This window comes from Gadus chalcogrammus, chromosome 19, assembly GCF_026213295.1.
Source record: "Gadus chalcogrammus isolate NIFS_2021 chromosome 19, NIFS_Gcha_1.0, whole genome shotgun sequence".
NCBI classification, from domain to species: Eukaryota; Metazoa; Chordata; class Actinopteri; order Gadiformes; family Gadidae; genus Gadus; species Gadus chalcogrammus.
Window position 1 is genome coordinate 1,947,154 of NC_079430.1, and position 20,134 is coordinate 1,967,287.

Genomic DNA, 20,134 nt, shown 5'->3' on the forward strand with positions numbered 1-20,134 from the left:
CTATCCCACCGCCGCCTGTAACGTTTGCACTGGAACCATCCGTTTTCTCCTCAGACCAAATTGAGAGAAAAAGACCCTGGGTTTAATGAGTCAAGCCGGATCTTTGAATGAGTTTATGGAAATGAATAAACCATTACATACACAGAAATAATATCAACATTCTGAGCCCATATTGAATGCATTAAATACGCCCCATTATGTCCCCCAGGTTTCTGGTTGTGCCCTGCCTCAGCTCTGCGACGCTACAATCGACTCTCCATTCCACCACACTGGATTTTCCATAGAATCTTTTCACAGCACATGAACAAGTCAAGCCAATCTAGACCAATCAATAACCACTTAACGAAAAAAAAGAAAAAAAAAAAGGACTGGATGGGTCCTATGAATGAAAGGATTTTAAAACATACCAACCTATATCTCGATATACTCACAGCAGTCACTCTCAGTTTTTATGGCTGAGTATCAACATAATTTCTGCAAGATCAATGTTACAGGCAGTCAATATAGATCTACTATGAATGTACATTTATACATTTGTGAGGCAGGCTAGTGTAGCCTAAATAGAGCCAGACATCAGCAGGGTAATGTTCAGTAGGGCCAGGAGGAGCAGGGAGGGGGTAGGGACATGGAAGCTTCCAGAGTTGTGGGGGTCATGTCCACACAGAGCGTGCTCCAACAGAAGATGGGTTTCTTCACTGATGCCTGTCAGAGAGGGGAGACAGAATAAGAACTATTTTAGTAGCTTGAGTTAAGAGTCTCACTGAGATAACAGACACACTGATCCATAACACTGCGGGAGGCACAGTTGGCAGTTGGGTGGGGGTCAGGGAATGGTAGAATGGGTACCAGATGATTATGCCAACTTGACCTGAAGATGAATACAAAACAACCATACAAACCATTGAGGTGCTACAATGTGGAGCATTGAGGTACTGTTTAATGAAAAAGTAAAATACTAACAACTTCTCCTTTTGGTTGCAATGCCACAGTGACCCAAAGTGTTGGCCATGTAATCAATGTCGGCTAATGGCGAGATTGGCCCTGTTACACAACTTTCTATTGTGTTCAGTGAGTCTACGTTAATTATGGGGCCAAGCACAAAGAGTGAGGCCCCTTTTTGTGATAGGGGGGGTTATTGCCAGAAACCCCTGCCCAGCAATCTCCTGAACCCTTTGACCTACAGTCATGACATGTTGTTATACATGAGTGACACATTTGCCTCAAGAACCTATGATGTCCTGATAGATTTACTGAAAATACTAAAATCGCTAAGGATGCTACGCTTTAGACTTAAGGTCAATTCTTTGGTGTATGGAATCTATGGACCAATATATACCATATTGAGAAGGTACGTTTGTATGTTAAGAAGTGCGAATGATGCATGGAAAATTTAAATTCTAAATTTAAAAGTAAAATCACTCATATCAGGACCGACTCATAGGATTTTGAGGGACAAAATTCTGAAGATGTAAACAAGCATTGGTCATTCGGGGTGTGGCATCAAAATGGGCGTGGCTTGTGACAAAAATGACAAAAGTTCCTTGGCCGAATGTTCGATTTTAGCAGAACTAACTTTTTGACGGTTGGGGAGAAGGCTAATTGCTCAGTAAGATGATGTCTATTGACCCAAGAACATGGTCAAAAGACCACCATTTTAGAAGACAAATGTGGGATTAATTTGATCCAAATTACCATAAAATTCAGTGCATTTAAAGTAACATGGATTAAGATTATAATCAGTCCCAGACGTATCCTGATTGGACCATAGGGGGCGCTATAGCAATCTAAAGAATATGCAACCATTTTACAAGAACATCTCCTGACCTTTGATCTACAGTAAGTTAATTAAAGCTGCCTTTAGCTTATGGTTTTGGTGGTAGGCACGGGGCAAAATAATACTCACCATGTGCTGACCATTCATTCCACATACTTCGAGCATCCTCATTATGGTTGTCGCTATGGGGGTCGCTGTGGTGGTCGCTATGGTGGTCGCTATGGTGGTCGTTATGGTGATTCTCATCTGGATGAAAAGCAGAGCTAGCTTGAATAACAACATAATTAAGTTAGAAATAAAGACAGTACTTTAGGGACCATCTATATGCATTAGAATGTGTTAGGAGTAAAATGTTAAGACTAAGATGAACTAAAACTGAGCCAATGGGGAGACTCTTAATGAAATATTTTAGATATGCAAAACAAGCACGAAATTAAGAAAAAAACGTGTCACACCAATTCATTAGAGATGTTGACAAGGGAATTAATTTTGAATAAGCGTTATTCAAACTGTTTCAAACTGAAACAAGTGATGTTCATCTTGCAACAATAAATACAAATTTAAATGAAATACTTAATAAAGAAAATAATGAATTAACTGGATTACATAAATACATAAATCCAATACTCATGTGGATGTCTGTGGTAAATTGAAAATCCCATATATGTTTGGGCTGTATGCACGTTACCATTCGAGTGGTGCCACAGCATTCTCTTGAGCTCTCTGAGGGATTGATGTGAGGTTCTCCAGCTGGTCGTGAAGGTGGATGTTCTCTTCTATCAGAGCATGGATGGTGTCCTGCAGCTCAAAAGTAGACCTTTGTTTCACCAAGCAGAACCAGAGTTAAAAAAAGCAAACACTGGCCTAAATCCTCCCATGGCGCCCACAGCATTGAATATCCCAAAGAGGGGAAAAAAGCATACATCTTCACAAATAACTAGCTATCAATCCCAGGTACATAAAGAATAGAGAAGAGCTGGGTGTCAGCAGAGAAACCATGGGCTATCTCATATCAGCCTCACTCGGGGAGGAGTAGCAAACACGGGTTTTTCCTACAAAGCGTGACAGGGAAAGCCGCCAGTGGCGACTCTGGAATAAATCAAAGGTTTCTTCACCATGGTCAGTCTCTGACCATAAACTGAATCGTTGCCCTTACTAGTTTTGATCCATATTTAATATACTTACAAACAGATTTACAATAAATAACTACCAATGACACGCGAGTCACCTCCCCTCCTATTGATCGATGGTAGCAGAGGGGCATGGCGGCAGATACGGAACATTGTCCAATAGGTAATCGATGGGGACATCTGGATTTAATTAATGGGAGCTGATGTTGGCACGTGGGTCAACGTGGAGGGGAAAGTCAAACCCAACCCCAAGAGTACACATCTAATCATGACCTATCCATATATAGCTTGTAGATTCATATTAATAGATGGCATGCACTGAAAGAGTATATTTAACAGAAGCCATGAATCAGAACGGTTGTATAACTCCTGTATCTTATTAGGGGTCATTTTAGGACAAACACAAGCCAATCATAAAACGGGTCATGGGTCTGTTCTTCTATGTACCTGGGGAGTAGTCTATCTTCTCTAGTGTTACACTTCTATCCGTGCCCTCGGTTACAAAGGCAGACACTAAATGGGTGTAAGAGTGGAGAGAGCTTAGCCAGTGAGGATGTGAGTTTCAAAACATGTCTCATGCTCAGTTAGGAGTTTCAAGTTTTTGATAATGGCTGTGACAGTGCAAAATATGGCAATAAATATGGCAATACTTTAGAAAGGTAGATTGTTCCCCCCTCAAACAAAACTAAACAATTATTTTTTAAAGGTTGAAAAAATGAGGTAATGAAAACATTTCAAGGGGCTCAAACATATATATATATCCTTCTGACCTGTAAATACGTTGTCCCAATCATTTCAGACACACTATATTGGACCATACCATCTTAACCGCACAGTCCCAGGCGCGTGCGCAGGGCACGTTACTCTCACTCACGCCTGGTCCATGGATCAGGTCTTGTCAACCTTGGCCCAATCACCACTAGGCCATCTGTACCGTGCCCTGAGTACGTTTGCCCCCAACGTCTACTCTAGATCATTTGGTAGTGTGGGCACGCCATCCGTACCTACTTGATGCGGCCATGCTGCGGAAGTCCAAGTGCCCAGGGGCCCGATCAATCTCATAATCCGTCTATGTGGCGGGCTGTGCCACGTTCCCAGGCAGGCTCTTGGTTGGCCTTAAAACGCTGTTTTTCCCGACCCGTTACCCCTGGCGAGTTAGCTAGCTAACATGAGCTAGCTGACGTTTGAGTGGTAATGACGCATTTACCGGTAACGTTATGACAATGGATCGCTCGCTAACATCGGGGGCAGCTGGAGTGATACTGCTCTTTGGACTCTTTTTATGCTCTTAACATGGAATATCTCCCAGGGGTTCAGGTTCACCTTTGAGGCTCTTAAGAAGAACCTGATGGAGCTTGGTTCCAACAAGATGAGCTCCAAGATTCGCAAACTGAATGGTGAACTCCAACTGCACACTAGTGTGTGCCATGTGTACAATTAGGCTTTGTGTGTGTTTGCGGCCTGCAGAGTATGGGCACCTGTGCTTTTGTGTCTGTGTATTAAAGGAGACATATTATGGTGTGTTTTCCCAACAATTAAACATAGGATTTGAGTTCCAGAAACATGTTTTTAAAGCTGTTTGCTGGAAATAGCTTTTACGAAAAAAAAAATTGTTCCTACTGCTAAGTCTGCTATTCCCCCCTGTTCCAGTCCCTTCAGAATGAGCTGTTTCTGGTGTCTGTAGCCTGATGCAATGAGCTGCTGCCCATTGACCAATGAGCTGTCAGACTAACCCTACGCATGGAGGAGAAGGGATTGTTGCCGTTTGCTGACTCCTAGAGATCTATATATATATAATGTAAATAATAATAATATTATATACAGGTATTTATATAATCTATCTAATATCACGGCCCAAAAGCTATGTGCGCCTCGGATGATATTATGAATAATAAAGGACTGTCTGACGTCTCTGGTACTTCCAAAAGTAAAGACTCGTAGTGGGGGATATCTCGGCCATGGTTGAGAAGAATTGGGGGGGGAAAGGAACTTTTGCATTGACTCTCTGAAGTCCATGAACCGCGACATGGAGAAGCAAAGGATTGTACTCCGGGAGCTGAGCTGCCGGACTGCCGCACTGCCCCGCGCCGGAGCCTGCCGGCCGCTGTCAAAGCTGTCCGGCCACAGTCCGGCAGATCCGGACCGGCGGTGTCCTCCAGCCGATGAGCAGCTCCGCCTGGGGAAGCCTCGGCGGCAGTCCGGCAGCTCAGCTCCGGGAGGGAAATCCCTTTCTACTCATGTCTCCTCCCTCCCGACTTCCCTTCGGCGGGGTGAGCTCGGCGCCAGAGAAAGGGATTGTACTCCCGGAGCTTAGCTGCAGGGCTAGCGCCCGAGTTCCCCCCGACGGAGCTGCTCGTCCGCTGGTCCACAAAATCTTAGCGATGCTCTGATTGGAGGGGAGTGGGGAAGTGGGAGCTAATATTCAACTGTGCCCCCTTCATACGTAGGAGGGGCGCCGAAACTGACTCGCTCGTTTGGTAGCTGGAGGCGGGCTGCTTCCAGAAATGCGTATCTCACTCAAAAAATCATGTACAGACTGATTTCAAAGTTTGTATGCGTGTGGGAGCACCATCTACCCATAACAACACCCCATATCCCAGGAAAAGTGCTGTTTTCATAATATGTCCCCTTTAACCTGCTAGCCAGCACTTTACGAGGGGGAGAACCTCAGCAGCACTTAGTTGCACCTAGCCACAGGTGCTGAAGCCATTTAAGACTCTTATATTGTTGGGCTTTGAGTGAATGTTTTGAATTTAGTCGTTTGAGGGTCAATACTGCTTCCAGAGAGCAATATTTTTAATTACAGTTCAGATTTGATAGAGCCTGTGTATAGGCTTATTACCATGTGTGTGTTTGTTCTGGTTCATTTGCTTGGTAGGCAATCTATTTTTTACTTGACTTGCATTTCTTAAGATCATTACAGTTTATATCCGTGCTGAAAACACAGCAGCAGATTCAGATGCCGTCTTGATAAAGACTGCCCTTTTAAGGGTAGTCTTTATCAAGATCTGCATCTGGACAGGGAGATTCCAGTCACCAGAGGGTGATAAAGCAGTATACCATGTTGGTTTTTAGAAAACATAGCATCCTGCCCTCATGGCCCTGTCCTGCTCTCTATCCTCTTCTCTCCCGCCTCTCATCCTCTCCATCCTTTCCTGTTCCCCTCTCATCTGCTCCTTTCTCATGTTAAATATGTTACGGTTCATATGTTAAAGATGAATAAATACATTTTAAGTTTGATTGCCCAGGTGTCTTTTATAGTTTGGTTATATGTAAATAAATTAACATGTCAATGCAAACTTTAATTAATGTTAATTTAGTTGAAAGTAAATATAGTTTGGTTCAATAACTGAAATGTTGAGAAAATCATTTGGATCAAGGCTAATAAGGTTGGGTCAAGTACAGTATTGCTGTTTACATCAACATAAAATAATCAGGTCATAACGAGTGACTCAATTTAAATTCTGGTGATAGTCAAATTTATCAGATGTGATATCTGGACATCATTTTTTTTAATTTGAGCATGGTTATACTTTTCAGTGTATATATATATTTACGATCAGTACAGTCCCGTTATTATTAGTAATTCAAAAATTGTAAACATAGCCAAATTGCTCCTACACATAGCAATCTTCGAAACGGCTTGTAATAAAACACAAATGACCAAGCAGTGTTTTCAAAATGTTTTATTTCAGAATTATGACATTTATGCGGTCTTGGCACAGGCCCTGGTGCGCTTTCTTCCTGATCACCACAGGCTTCTGGCTCTTCAGGATGGCACTGGCACGACGCAGAGCGCCTGATGGGAGAGCAGATGTTTTGCATACAAAACACATTTCTAAACTAGAAAAGGGGGCGGCAGGCGAGTCAAATGTTTAAGTTCTTCACTAGCAGGCGGAAGTCTCTTGGTTCAAACCCCAACATCCAGTCTACTGATTTAGGCCTCCTTGAGCCAGTGAACCGTACTTGATCAATAAAGTTGCCATGAATGACATTTCAACTTGTGTCTGGCTTAAAACTACCTGGACATATACAAGGCAGCATTAATTACAGAATACCTGATGGAACACATTTAATACAGATTTCACAGCCCAACGTGTATAGTCTGATTATAAATCCTCCTGAGGGTTATAGTAAACATAGTAAAGTAAACATTTATTTGTGTTTCTGATTATGTTATTTTCTCTCAACTGGATAAAAAAGTAAAATCAATATTTCATTTGCTGGTTTGAAATTCTTTATCCTCTCCCGAAAGCGTCAAATATTTACGACTCATGAAAATTTGATTCAAGACTTAAAAACATATGAACTTGTCGTCAAAACCACAAAGTAAAATATAATAATTTATCTGGTTGCAAATATATTAAGATAACTAAAAAAGTGTTGACAGATTACTGCATGCAATGTTAAAGCTTTGATAACACTGGCCGTGATCGAATTATTTACAATAACGAAACAAAGAAAGCACATTAACCAAAATTGTATTAAACAGGAAAATAATAAGTCTCACTTCATGGGGAATAGCATGCACACTACAGTAGTGCTCTGAAGCACTGAACCCAAACTACTCCCTACAGCTCGATGGCGGAGCCCTGCACTCCTGATGGAGGCGTTCGCCATGGGATCAATTAAGTATCAAGATATTTAGGCAGGTATCCTACTTAGAAGAACTCAAATTGTTTTCACCAATGTTTACATATCAAAAGTCAGTTGAACCGTGTTGGTGTTACAGCCACACTTGAGTTCCATTGGTCAGTTTTTTACCTGCATTTCACTCTACGTTTAAGGACTGGGTTCGGCTTGTTAGAATGTATACCTAATCTCTTTATTTCTGCCTGTCCTTGTGTATGGAAAATCCTAACTATTGAATAATTGTGAATTCTTGAGGCGTTTTATGTTTCTCTGAAAAGGACCACCCATATCCTAATATTGGCCAAGTGTGGAGTCGCTCACCATGCGAAGGTCTCTCCTGTAGTTGTTCTTGCCGATGATGTGCCTGACACTGCTCAGGGTGGCACGGGAGTTCTTGTTAATGGTGATCTTCTCGTATGTGCTGACAGGCTTGCGTTGACCTGTTCAATCAGAAGCAAGTATTGTAGTGTCAACATTAAGAGACAATCTTCAGGATGATAAAAGCCCCCCCCGAGCCTTTCTGGAAAGGACTGCTCACTTACTATGTCTATACTGTCCAATGAAGCCATAATGATTGATAACTGTTTAAAACCCCATATTAGCCACATCAGCTCAGTTTTCAATAGTACATAGTGCCGCTGGAAATAGCAAGATGGCACGAAGCCACCATCGCATTGTCAGGGAAGAACTATATACTAAAGGGCTGATTATGGTTCCAAGTACACGCAACACAAGGACCACGCAGACGCTTCGAGGCAGTCGTGAACCTGTTTTGGTTGTGTCTGGTTTTAGTGAACGGACCAATCACAGCCCTTGCTTCTGTGTCGCCTCGACGGATGGTTACATTTTTGAGAGGCGCATGTCAGGCCCTTGCGGTGGACGAAAAGAGGGTCCGTAACCCCCTTGCGTTGCGTGAACCTGGGACCATCATCAGCTTAACTTTCTTTCAGGGTTGTTAATTTGATTTATATGGCAACAATTTATAAATATCACTGGCTACATGCTGGAAAATCCAGATTCTAATCCTAACCTGCACGCTTCTTCAGGACAACCATGATTCCTTTGCCGTCAGCAGCCGGCTGCACACCCACAGTCTTCCTGTGCACCAGGCCATTGAAGCGGAACGAGTTCTTGGACTTCAGGTTGTTTGGCTCCTGTTCAACAAATATACAGGGAGATAAATATCACAACAGATATAATACACATCAGAATTAAGGTTATAGGTATCATTTTGAGATCATTTATGAATATCCGTCAGAAGATTTTCTAGAAATAGCAAGAAAGGGTTTACAGTAGTAACTAATATACCACTCACGGTGCTGTAGGTCTGTCCGTTCCTCTTGATGAGGAAGCTGGAGCAGTTACGAATAACCATCCACTGCAGGTGAGAAGACATGGCGAATCTAGAGACATGGGAGGACGGCAGACGTTTATTTGTGAGGCTCAGTTGAACAGCACATCAAATAGTCAACCCATCAACTAAGCTGACCAGCGCATGTGTTTATGAATACTAGAAGACAGCGAGCAGCGAGTGCCGTTGTCCACGGACATGAGAACAGATCGGTTGAACCATTTCCTAAAATGATGTATACGGTCATGGTCACATCGAATAAAGATAATCGTTGGTTCAATGTTAAATGCCAGCACTAAATTAAGCAATGCTTCACTCGTTGCATTCAATGCTAACCAATGCTAAGGCCCGACCAGCTCACAGGTTATCGCACATATTATACCATCTCAACGCTTCAGTGTGACAGATGGCACACAACGTCAAAGCAATAATAATATACCCATCAAAAAACGCCTTACTTATAATAGCGAAGTACCAAAAATGGGCCGTAAAGTAAAGGTTTAGAGGTGAGCCTCAAACACACGGAGCGACCACGTTACCTTAGCGCGGAGGGAGAGGAAGAGAAAGGGCGGAAGCCGGATAAAATGGACTCTTGCAAATAGCCCTCCGCATGGACCTGAACCTCTTTCTCGTCATCTCAACCAAACATCGTTCTCTAATGCACTCAAACGTGATGCTGTAAGTGGAATAGTTTGGTTATTTTTAAATGCACATTTTACGAAAAATGGACATTTAAATTATTCATTGTAATGTGGGACTATATTATCGGTCAATTGTTGGAGGAATGTTATTTGACTGCTAGTATTACTAGTGCGCCCCCGGTTGGCCTGGAGTGTGACAGGAATCATAGAGTGGCGAAGTCACGCCCGTTCCGGTAGAGCCCATCGATCTCATAGGACCTATGAGATCGAAAAAATATGAATGGGTTTCAATGGAGAGAAAGTAATTATTGGACCGGGTTGAATTCACTGCGGGTCTCTCTTCTTATATCCACCTCATATCCTTCTCAACACTCTCTGATCTCACTAAAAGGCTAGCAGCACGAAATCAAGGGATATTTAGAATAGAAAAAAAAAGTGATTAATCGCGAGTTAACTATGACATGAATGTGATTAATCGAGATTAAATATTTGAATCGCTTGACAGCAATATATATATATATATATATATATATATATATATATATACTCAACCCATAAACCATTGCGAATATATATATATAGGCCTATGTGTGTAAGGTCTGTCTCACTTGTATTCATTTCACTCTGAAATAACTTGAATGGACCTTTAGATGTCTGGGGATAAGCAGCACTAGCCTGGCACCTCCCACCTACCTACTTCCGCTAAATTTTCATTTCACTTCAGTACTAGGTCTGGGTCTGCTTAATATGAATGCGTTCCATGGAAACCAGATTTCTGGCGGTCCAATCAGCGAACAGAGGGAGTGGCTGAGAACGATGACGTCTAGGTCGCGCGCCAGTTTCAATTGTAGTCAGAGGACGACAATGGAGAAGGATACGAGAGAAGCTATTCGGTCTGTTGTGGGATCGCTTCCGAAAATCGATCAATTAAAGCCGGAGCAAGAACAAGCTTTGCAGGGTTTTGTTGGTGGCCATGATGTTGTGGCGCTTCTCCCCACCGGGTTCGGGAAAAGTTTGATTTTCCAGCTGGCTCCGTTAGTGGTGAAGGAGCCGGTCCCGTCGCATGACATACGTCACGACCAAACGCAATGCGGTTGGTTATGGCAGATCCAGAGTGGCACTTGGCAGATCCAATCATTTTAAAACTTCTACAGACACCCGCCTCCAAGTGAGTAAACGTTTGTCAATTGAGCAGTTCCAGACCTTCTGTACAAATGAAATGAAGTACGATGGTCTGGTAGGACCAGGCTAAAGCAGCACAGCAGTCAGGAAGCTATTTAAATCTATAATAAACGGTTCATTTTGTATACTCATGTAAAGCATTATGAAAAAATTTGCATGCACAATAAAGCGTTTTTTCTTTTTTGCATTTTCTCTCTGGACTAAGCCCCGGAAAATTTCAGAAACCCAGAAACACCCCTGACAGAGATCAACAGAATAGTGACTACAGCCCCCACACCAGGACCACACTCAACCCCACACTCAGCCCGCACACTCAGCACCACCCAACCCCACTCAGGCCCCACACCCAGCACCATTCAGCCTCCACACTCAGCCCCATCAGCCCCCACACTCAGCCACCACACTCAGCACCACGCCACCTGGGTCGCTGCGCATTATTTAATAGCTGAACTGAAATGGGTTTTGTTTATGTTTCAATATTGGCCCGTCCTGCGTGTGGTTCCCACGGGACCGACAGTAACGTGGTGACGTCATCCAACAGACTCCTCCATTTGCGTAACGTTGACCACCCCCTATCTGAACCGCTCTGGTCCCGGAGGTAAATGTCCCATTATTTTCACCATTTACTTTTTGTAAAATTGTTTTATAAAGAGTTTTAAGCTTGGAACAAAGCCAATCGTTCTTCATGGTAGTCGTGACCATAAAACGTTTGATTCAGGGCAAAATAATTTGGAAACTGAAGAAAAGGCAAAGGTACAAGACTGTGTACACTATTTTTCACTATTTGTGGAAGATATTGCCGAGGGGAAGGAGGTAAATGATGAAGAGTAGGGGCCCCAGGACAGAACCCTGGGGAACACCTGAGGAGACGGGGGAGGGGATGGATTTAAAAGACTTTAGTTGGACAAATTGAGTACGGCCAGAAAGATAAGATGTGAACCAGTCAAACGGAGTGTCTGTGATGCCAATGGAGGATAGTCTGTTGAGGAGTGTGGTGTGACAGATGGTATCAAGGGCTGCTCCAGGAGGATGAGGATGATGAGTAGTCCAGAATCAGCTGCCATAAGGAGGTCGTTGGTGCTTCTGATGAGTGGGCGGAATCCGAACTGTAACTGTTCGTAAAGGTAATTGTCAGATAGGTGAAAATGGAGTTGGGAGGCAACTGTCTTTTCCAGGATTTTGGAGATGAAAGGCAGATTGGATATAGGACGGAAGTTGTTGAAGTTGGAGGGGTCTGCACCAGGTTTTTTCAGAATTGGGGTGATGGCAGCAGTTTTGAAGGATGTAGGGACAGTTCCAGTAGTAAGAGAGGAGTGGATGAGTGCAAAAATTAGAGGAATTAGGGAGGGGAGGGAGGACTTAAACAGATGTGTGGGTAGGGGTCAAGTTGACAGGTGGATGGCTTGGATTTCCGAATGAGTTCAGTGATTTCTGAGATATCAGGGAGCTGGAAGGAGGAGAATGAGTGTGTGGAAGGGTAAAAGTCAGCTGAGATATTGAGATGAGGGGTTGATCCAAGGTGCAGGTGAATGTTCTTGATTTTATTGATGAAAAAGAACATCATGGAGTTGCAGAAGGAGGTTGTGTACAAGTGAGGGGGGAGAGAATCCTGGGGTTGGGTAATTTTGTTAAGCAGGGGAAACAGTGACTTAGAGTTTCCTTTGTTGGCCGTGATCATATTGGAGTAGTAGTGGGTTTTAGTGCTGGCAGCAATGGAGTCCTTATAATGCAAGATGTGGTTCTTGTACATCTCTTTGTGAATACTGAGACCAGTTTTCAAATGAAGACGTTCAAGTTGCCGACCTTTGGCTTTCATTAAACGGAGATCGGGAGTGAACCAAGGGGCAGAGACGGAAAAGGAAACAGATCTGGTTTTTAATGGGGCAAGGGAATTAAGGATATTATTGAGTCCATTGTTGTAATGAGAGACCAGATCATCAGGAGTGGATAGATTGTGAATGTCAGGGAGGCAGGGGGGGGGGGTGGATTCTTGAAGTGAGAGTGGCAGGGTCAATATTCTTTATATTACGAAATTAAATAGGGCGGGGATCCTGAAGCCAATTATACATCATACCCTGAATCCCCTTTCTCTGGGGTATCAGCAGCAGGCCACCATTGCCTATAGATTAACGCTCAGGCCTTCAAATAGTGACTAAAACGACCTGCCTCCATGCTAACAGCAGGTCCCCCAACTCTCACACTGTACTCTGCCTCCCTCTGCGGTTTTTAGATGGAGAGAGTGAGTTTAAATGTAAATGAGAGGAGAAAATTGTCAGTTATGGGGAGTTCATCAGCTGTGAGATCAAAAGGGGTGTCACCAGAGCAGCAGATTAAGTCCAGAATGTGTCCTTTGGAGTGTGTGGGGAAAGTGGTATGTTGTTGACATCCAACACTCTAAACAGGAAGTAAAGTCTTTGGTGAGCGGCAGATTGATATTGTCCATGTGAATGTTAAAATCACCCAATATAATTATGCTTGGTGAGAGAGAGGATAAATGGGTGAGAAAGGCAGCAGTCATTTAAAAATTCACTATTCGGTTTCGGGGGGCGGTAGACGGTAGCAATGATGGTTGAAGTGGGACCAGACAACTCGCATGGTATGTATAGTGTTTCATATAGTGTGTAGCGTTGTCCTCGACATGGTACGTTCCTTCGTTCCTGACTGCAGTCACTGCGTTGCTCATTTTTCCTGGTAACATCGAGCTCCGCCAATCAAAGACGTTGTGTTACACTTTAGGATTATGGGTAGTGTAGTGGTTTCAAAGACATCGCGAATAAAACGTGTTTTTCTCAAACCTCGATTTTTACGTCTTTAACTTGTGGCTTCTGCAGGAGCATATACCATCGTTTCACAATATATTGGCACGTGATAAGTATACTTTGGATGGTTACGACATTATGGCTTTCAATCAAAACCTCTATGGAGAAAATTAATGGAACTGTTTTACTTCCGGAACCACACACAGTACGTCGTGACGTCACATCGCAAGGCCCGCCTCCATGTCGGAAACCACGTCGGAAGCACCGGAGCGGATGGTGTGTTGACGGTAGTTGCTGCTGTTGCTTTTTTAGTCACTGTTTAGTCATTCATCGTGAGATTAGTTGTCATTAGGTGGTAATTGTTGTGTTTGAAACTACCACAGTCATTCTCATGCAAGGACTAAGCCAAGAATACGTTGTATATATACGTTTATTTATGGTTTGACGTACAACTCCACTGAATTGAATGGAAATGGCGGAGTGTGGACTAAAACAACGAAACACACAACACACAACCCCATACAAACCCCTGGTGCTCTGGTATGTACCAGCTCTGTAGTGACGAATCCATGTGGACTGTCAGACATGGAAGGTGAGGGAGCCCTGGAGGCACTTGGTGAACAGTTGTATAGTTTGATCTATCTCAAACATGCAGAAATCGCTGGGAAACTCACAGGTGAGTTTGTTTGTTAAGCTCTGTTCAAAGTGAGTTTATATTTTATTTTATGTTTTGTTTGTAGAGGTAGAGTTGTAAACCATGTAACAATCAGGCTATTAACATTCAAACATTAACATAAACATTTAAAACGTGGCTTCTAGTCGAAGACATGGATAAAGGAAAGTGACTACATGTCATGTGTATTTATTCAAGGCATGTTGTATTGTGTGTTTAAGGCAAGTTGTCTTGTGTCTTGAATGCATGTTGTCTTGTGTGTTGAAGCATTGTTGTCTTGTGTGTTGAAGCATTGTTGTCTTGTGTGTTTAAGTTATGTTGTCTTGTGTGTTGAACGCATGTTGTCTTGTGTTTTTAAGGCATGTTGTCGTGTGTGTTGAAGGCATGTTGTTGGAGCTTCCCGGGCCGGCTCTGAGCCAGATGTTGGAGGACGAGGCCCTCCTGGCGGGAGCCTTAGAGAAAGCCCTCAGCGCCTTGGACAAACAGCTGGTGCCGAGGTAGCTATACTCAATATTGATAGTATATGAAGATTTCTTGGGTATGGCGGTTTGCAACATGTTGTGTACAGAATCATTAACAAATGTGAATAAGTATCCAACTTGTTGAATGTGAGGGATGGATTTATTTTGCAGTAATTACAATGATGAAGAGAATGTTTCTGGGTCTTCAGACTCCCTTGGAGATCAACTGTTTGAGCTTGTGGACACCTACAACACTGGGCACTCCCATAAAATAACCGGTGAGCACATCTCCCATGCGTCTGTATGATTGAATCAAAGCAAACTGTTTATAACTCTGATTCTTATGATGACTGGCACGGTTTTACTCAACGCCTTACTTCTGATCTTAAACAGGTATGCTTCTCGAGCAGCACAAAGAAACCGTTTTAAAACTGTTCTCAGAACCTACACTGTTACAAGAGCAGGTGAACCTCTCCCTGAAGACACTTAACGAGTATGTTATCATGCTATTATTACAGTTATAGCTCTACTAGTGTTACTGTGTTCGCAAATGATGACTGAAGCATGAGTACGTCTCCCCCCCCCCCCCCCCCCCCCAGGCAAGAGTTGGAGACCTGTATGAGTGACCCATCGCTCATGGAAGACATGGATAGACTAGGAGAGAATCTGTTCTTGCTGGTGGAGAGGCTGGATTCAGTCCACGCTACTGACATCACAGGTTTGTTATAACAACAATGGCAATGTGATTACAGTGAATTGATATCCCATCTCAAAGGTCCAATCCCTTTGTAGGTATGCTGCTGGAGATGGACCCCTCCACCCTCCCACAGCTACTGAGAGATAACAAAGCGCTGGAAGGGGCGGTTCGGAAAGCACAGGCAGCACTGGAGAATTTCAAGTCCTCTGTTTAAAAAAGGCATCATGATTGTGCACGTTCTTCAAACAGATGAGGATCTTAAGAGATGCTGGGAGCAAGAGAACGGTAAAGGGTGGACCACCGTGGCTGCAGATCATGTGTTTCCAACCAAAATACGTTTTAATTGTATGGATGAGATGATTAGGATCCACAGGGATCTGGGACTCTTAAACACTTAGAGGATACACCCTGTATGCTAGACTGACAAACCCCTTTTAGAAATAGGACATTTGTTCACCTTCGAGGTGTAAGCTGGAATTGTGCAATTTCACATGACTCAATGCAAGTTGAAACTTTGTTTTGTTTTCTCATTATTTCACCAAAATGTTGCCAGAAAAAGCAATTTAATCAATACAATGTGTTTTAATGGAATGCTACAGGCATGCCACATAACATTTGCTCCTGTCTGACTTACTATATTTAATTAAATGTGTTACACGCAAAATACTTACAACTTAAATTGTATGACTATGTATTTACTATTACTCTAATGTCCCTTTTTCCTACACCCTCTGTTTGCGCTCCTTGACTTGTGTTCATGCATACAAGTGCATTAGAGGCATGCATTGTAGATATTTCTATTTTCAATCATTTAATGATTCTCTACACATGGATTCTGACATTTTCAGAAACATTAAAGATCAAGAGTAGGCCACAGACAGGTCTTTGAAAGTGCTAAAGAGCGAAAAATATCTTTATTTAATTTCGTTTTATTCTTTTGTATAGAATCTTACAATAGGGATTTTTCACTTTGGGGTAAATGACAAGTTTCTCTCAAAGGGAGGATTAAAAAAAAATCTGTTACACTGGTCTAGGCCTATTACCAAAGCAAGCCATTTAAGATCATCACAAACTATTGGTCTATCGGGTCTTAGGGAGACGGGACAACAGTTAGCAAAGAAATGTTCTGGGGAAATTAATTTGATGCAATAAGTTTTCATTTTTGCAACTCAAATTAATATGCATAAACTGCAATTGAACAATCAGGGATGCGAATCAACCACTAGATTATGACTAAAACAGATTTCATTCAAGCCCATCAGAAAATAAAATTAGTTGCTCTCAAAACACACATTCAGGACTACGACTCGATAAATACAATCAATCAGATTTACACATTTGGATGGATTTGTTATACCACATTTAAAGAGGGACTTGTATTCTGAATCCTGGTGTTACTGAAGACCAATCCTTGTTTCTCTGAGCTGAACCACCACTTGGGGGGCCGTGTGATAGCTCGAGATCTTGGAGTAAACATCTCAAAAGTTGGAATAACAATCGACAAAAAGGTGCAGAGGTCAAGGATGTGACGTCCATCCTGTGGGTCTGACATCGTCACAGTGGAAGATGCAGTCTGCTCCTTTTCTAATTGACCCTCCACGTCCAGTGCACAGGAAACCACGATATGCACAATTTACATGAATGGTTCAATTCTATTCCTCTACAGTCCAGACTCTGCCCAGACACACACACAAACACACACACACACACACGCTTGCAGTCAAGAAAGCCTGGACAAAAGGACCATAGACATGATACAGGGCCGGTGGGGTTCAGAGTTGAATCTATAATTGGTAGTTCATTTTAAGCATATGGTTTGGTGTGTAAATGCATCCATATTAAAATCTGACGCATTAAGAAAGCCCTCTATAAAAATAGATTGGGAGGAATAAGCCCTTTCAGTGACAGCATCTTTCCTATATATATACACAAAATAAAAAAGCAATGGACTTCCAGTAGGAAACATAAACCAGAGAAAACAAGAGCGGGTACGATGTCAGAGTAGGATGAAGACGGTATTGGTGATGAGGAGGATTAACGAGAGGGTCCTTCAGATGAAAGCAATCTGTCCATGTGCTTCAGTCACTTGCGGACAGGATGACTACCAGCTGTGATGAGTCTGTGGAGAGGGGTCTATTTCACCACTGGGTACTGCCTCTGGCCCCCGAAGCGGCCTTGCCCCCGCGGCCCTCCGGACTGTGCACTGGGCTGCAAAAGAGAAGACAAGGATATGAAGGACTTCCAAAGAAAGAACACCAACAACGACAGTCTGTATAGGTTACATTTAATTACATGAGTTACACCACCCCATTCTTTATAACCAATATGTTTTTCATTGTCGCTTTCCTGGGGTCTTCTCACCTGTGCAAATTGGGCGGGGTTATAAAAGGTCACGCCTCCAGCGGGTGGGGCTTGCTGTCCCTGAAAGGAGACGGCAGCGTTAGACGGTACAGCCCAAATATTCAGTTCACACTGGAGTGAGGATGTGCCATTAAACCCTACCACTAGCTCTTGTGTATCCTGTGTGTATCGTCTGATGTATTTTCTCTTTTCCCAATAAAGTAATGAACACTCCAGATGCAACAAAAATCCTTGAGGCCCAGCAAGCACCGTTAGAACACGACACATTAGTGAAGCATGCAAAGCGTTGTGGCGGTGGTTAGTGTTAGAATGCTGCCATGACAACAATGGGCTGGTCTTTAAACACATGTCTCCAGCAGAAGTCACTCCATGAGCAATGCATGACCAGGCTTTTTGATTGAACTACTTCAGTGTTGTAACTGTACATAACTGGTAGGTTTACAGCTACAAAGTATGAAACACCCTGGTTTCAGATACTGATGGACACTGATGATGGCAGATCATGTTTTGGATCTCCCCATGTCTGAACCACAGGCCTGCTGACGATGGTCATGTTTAATGACTTTAAATCAGAGCTGGTCGGTCAAATCAAAGAGGAGGGATCTATGCTGGAGACCGCAAGAGGGGCAGCTGGTGGCTATCTGGAGTAGCACAGATAACGGAGCCAGATGCCATCAAGCGTGCGATGTGGTGGGCAGGACGGGGTGGGTGGAGGTGCTTGGCAGGGGGGTTGGGTGGGGTTGGGGCTGGTTGAGACTCAGCTATAGGTACCTGGTTTAAATGCTGACTCACTTCACGTGATAAAGAGCTCATTGAGCTAGAACGTGACAGCTACAGACAGAAAGAGGCCACACAGAACAGACAACACCACAGAGCCAGGTTAATTAATCAGAGAACCTCCTTCACTGTAAACCCATTTAGAAAGTACATTAGAAGGATTTCAAAATTAGAGCATAAAGAAAGCAAATTAATGAACAGACAATGGAATTAGCTCATTTGTCAATTTTACTTCCCCGCATGCAATATATATTAATGTTAACACCCGCAACGCAATCCAGAGGCCCCCCGCAGGGCAGCGGGCTGATGGGAGCAGCAGCTCATGTGGAGGGCAGCGTCCTGACGGCTGCGGTCGTTACAGAGGGACGAGACCCTGGATGTGTTCTTACCTCCCCAGACTCAGGCAGGCCATCTCCCCCTGGAGGCATCAGCGTTGGGTTGAACATCTAGAGGAGTTGGATAAAACATCATTTTGTATTCTCTCCGTCCAATAACCTTTTTCTTCCCGGTCTGCACCGCCCCAGCCATCGCATTAGGGGCCCATCAGGTCAGTCTGCCATTGCTCGTCGCCTTTGTTCCTTGTGAGGCGATCCGCCTCCCTGCTGTGTGATATCTCTCCTGGTCAATACTGCTAGTCCTGCCCTGTCATTTTATCAAAACTTTGCACATTGTTCAAACCCCCCATTTGCTCTGTGATAATAGGGAGTACACTGGAGTGTGTGTGGTTGATGGACTCTGGATTACATGGTGTAATCAATGCACACAGTTTAAATCCCTCCATTAGCGTACACACACGTCGAGAGAACTCCTCCATGAATCACCCTCTGCATTTACCACTGTCCTGCAAACGCTATAATGAACAGGTTTCCACGTCATCCCCTTCTGTCCAGGCGCTGGAGTAGCCAGTAAAAGCTACCGGTATAGTGTGAGCAATGCTACATAGGCCTACTCTCATTATTGGGAATTGTGTCTTTGAAACTTTGAGGCTACATTGAAGGTCTGCACTAACCGAGTCAGACTCTGACCTGTGAGCTGACAGCCACTGGTATCCGCTCAGCAAACCTGGGATACTGTAGTATGGCTTTTTGTTTACAGTATAACAATTTATAAATGAAAAGGAATAGGATCAGGTGTTAAACTGATCGATAGATTGCAGCAGTGGTCTCTGCAAGCTCCGGTTCAGGCAGGGAGAGTTACGCACCATGAAGGCTCATTTTATCCTTCTCATTCCAGATTGTTGAGAAGCTTTTTTTCCTCTGGATTTCCTCTGGCTAGCCGTAATGGATAAACAACAACCGAAATGGACTACACTAACACTCTTTCAGCACAGCACAACGCACACATCCAGATTTTAGACACCTACTATACTAGGGGCATCTTAATTGTGGGTATTGGCTATTTTTAGCCATCCTTTAGCAAGCATGCCGACCTATTCTCTTAATCTAATCCAATCATTCTGTGAAGACTAAGACTATACTACTATTATTGGGTTCTACATGTTGTCCACCAGTAGAAGGTTGTCCTCGTTACCTGTGGTGCAGCACCTGCACTGGGAGCAGCCTGCTCCTGGGCGCCTCCTTCACTGGCCTCCATGGGCTGCTGATCCTCTGGGGCTTTGGACCAACAAAAACATTAGTTTGTCCTTCAATTTGGTAGTGGAACTATATATAACTATAAATATATAACTATATCTATA

The 20,134-nt window shown here is 43.3% G+C and overlaps 4 protein-coding genes across 8 annotated transcripts in view; 1 reads left to right on the forward strand and 3 right to left on the reverse strand.

The window, feature by feature from the left end:
- Positions 1 to 552: 552 nt before the first annotated feature.
- On the reverse strand, positions 553 to 2,547 carry LOC130372193 (histidine-rich glycoprotein-like). The gene is made up of 3 exons (XM_056578034.1): positions 2,463 to 2,547; positions 1,904 to 2,020; positions 553 to 702 (listed from the first exon to the last, which is right to left on the reverse strand). Exons 1-3 carry the CDS (start codon positions 2,482 to 2,484, stop codon positions 557 to 559), a joined length of 285 nt encoding a protein of 94 aa, XP_056434009.1. The 5' UTR covers positions 2,485 to 2,547; the 3' UTR covers positions 553 to 556.
- Positions 2,548 to 7,812: 5,265 nt separating this feature from the next.
- LOC130372192 (60S ribosomal protein L28-like) lies at positions 7,813 to 9,451 on the reverse strand. Of its 2 annotated transcripts, none has more exons than XM_056578031.1 (4): positions 9,427 to 9,451; positions 8,852 to 8,939; positions 8,567 to 8,690; positions 7,813 to 7,976 (listed from the first exon to the last, which is right to left on the reverse strand). In XM_056578031.1, exons 2-4 carry the CDS (start codon positions 8,930 to 8,932, stop codon positions 7,828 to 7,830), a joined length of 354 nt encoding a protein of 117 aa, XP_056434006.1. In that variant the 5' UTR covers positions 8,933 to 8,939; positions 9,427 to 9,451; the 3' UTR covers positions 7,813 to 7,827. The 2 variants fall into 2 exon arrangements, with proteins under 2 accessions (XP_056434006.1, XP_056434007.1); XM_056578032.1 differs by having other exon boundaries at positions 9,346 to 9,438.
- Positions 9,452 to 13,204: 3,753 nt separating this feature from the next.
- Positions 13,205 to 16,177, forward strand: LOC130372187 (uncharacterized). Of its 4 annotated transcripts, none has more exons than XM_056578018.1 (7): positions 13,205 to 13,306; positions 13,676 to 13,756; positions 14,525 to 14,639; positions 14,775 to 14,881; positions 14,997 to 15,096; positions 15,203 to 15,321; positions 15,396 to 16,177. In XM_056578018.1, the coding sequence occupies exons 1-7, from the start codon at positions 13,273 to 13,275 to the stop codon at positions 15,512 to 15,514; spliced, it is 675 nt and encodes a 224-aa protein (XP_056433993.1). In that variant the 5' UTR covers positions 13,205 to 13,272; the 3' UTR covers positions 15,515 to 16,177. The 4 variants fall into 4 exon arrangements, with proteins under 4 accessions (XP_056433993.1, XP_056433995.1, XP_056433994.1 ...); XM_056578020.1 differs by having other exon boundaries at positions 13,233 to 13,306; positions 13,676 to 13,745; XM_056578019.1 differs by lacking the exon at positions 13,205 to 13,306 and having other exon boundaries at positions 13,687 to 14,145; positions 15,396 to 16,174.
- Positions 16,178 to 16,218: 41 nt separating this feature from the next.
- The window catches only part of LOC130372775 (protein transport protein Sec16A-like), a 28,829-nt gene continuing 24,913 nt past the window's right edge, over positions 16,219 to 20,134 (reverse strand). Inside the window, exons 27-31 of the mRNA XM_056578936.1 lie at positions 19,969 to 20,051; positions 18,828 to 18,884; positions 18,433 to 18,492; positions 17,662 to 17,721; positions 16,219 to 17,508 (exon numbers count right to left, since the gene is read on the reverse strand). Of these exons, the coding sequence (XP_056434911.1) occupies positions 17,434 to 17,508; positions 17,662 to 17,721; positions 18,433 to 18,492; positions 18,828 to 18,884; positions 19,969 to 20,051 (335 nt within the window). The 3' untranslated portion in view covers positions 16,219 to 17,433. The remainder of the gene's footprint in view (positions 17,509 to 17,661; positions 17,722 to 18,432; positions 18,493 to 18,827; positions 18,885 to 19,968; positions 20,052 to 20,134) is intronic.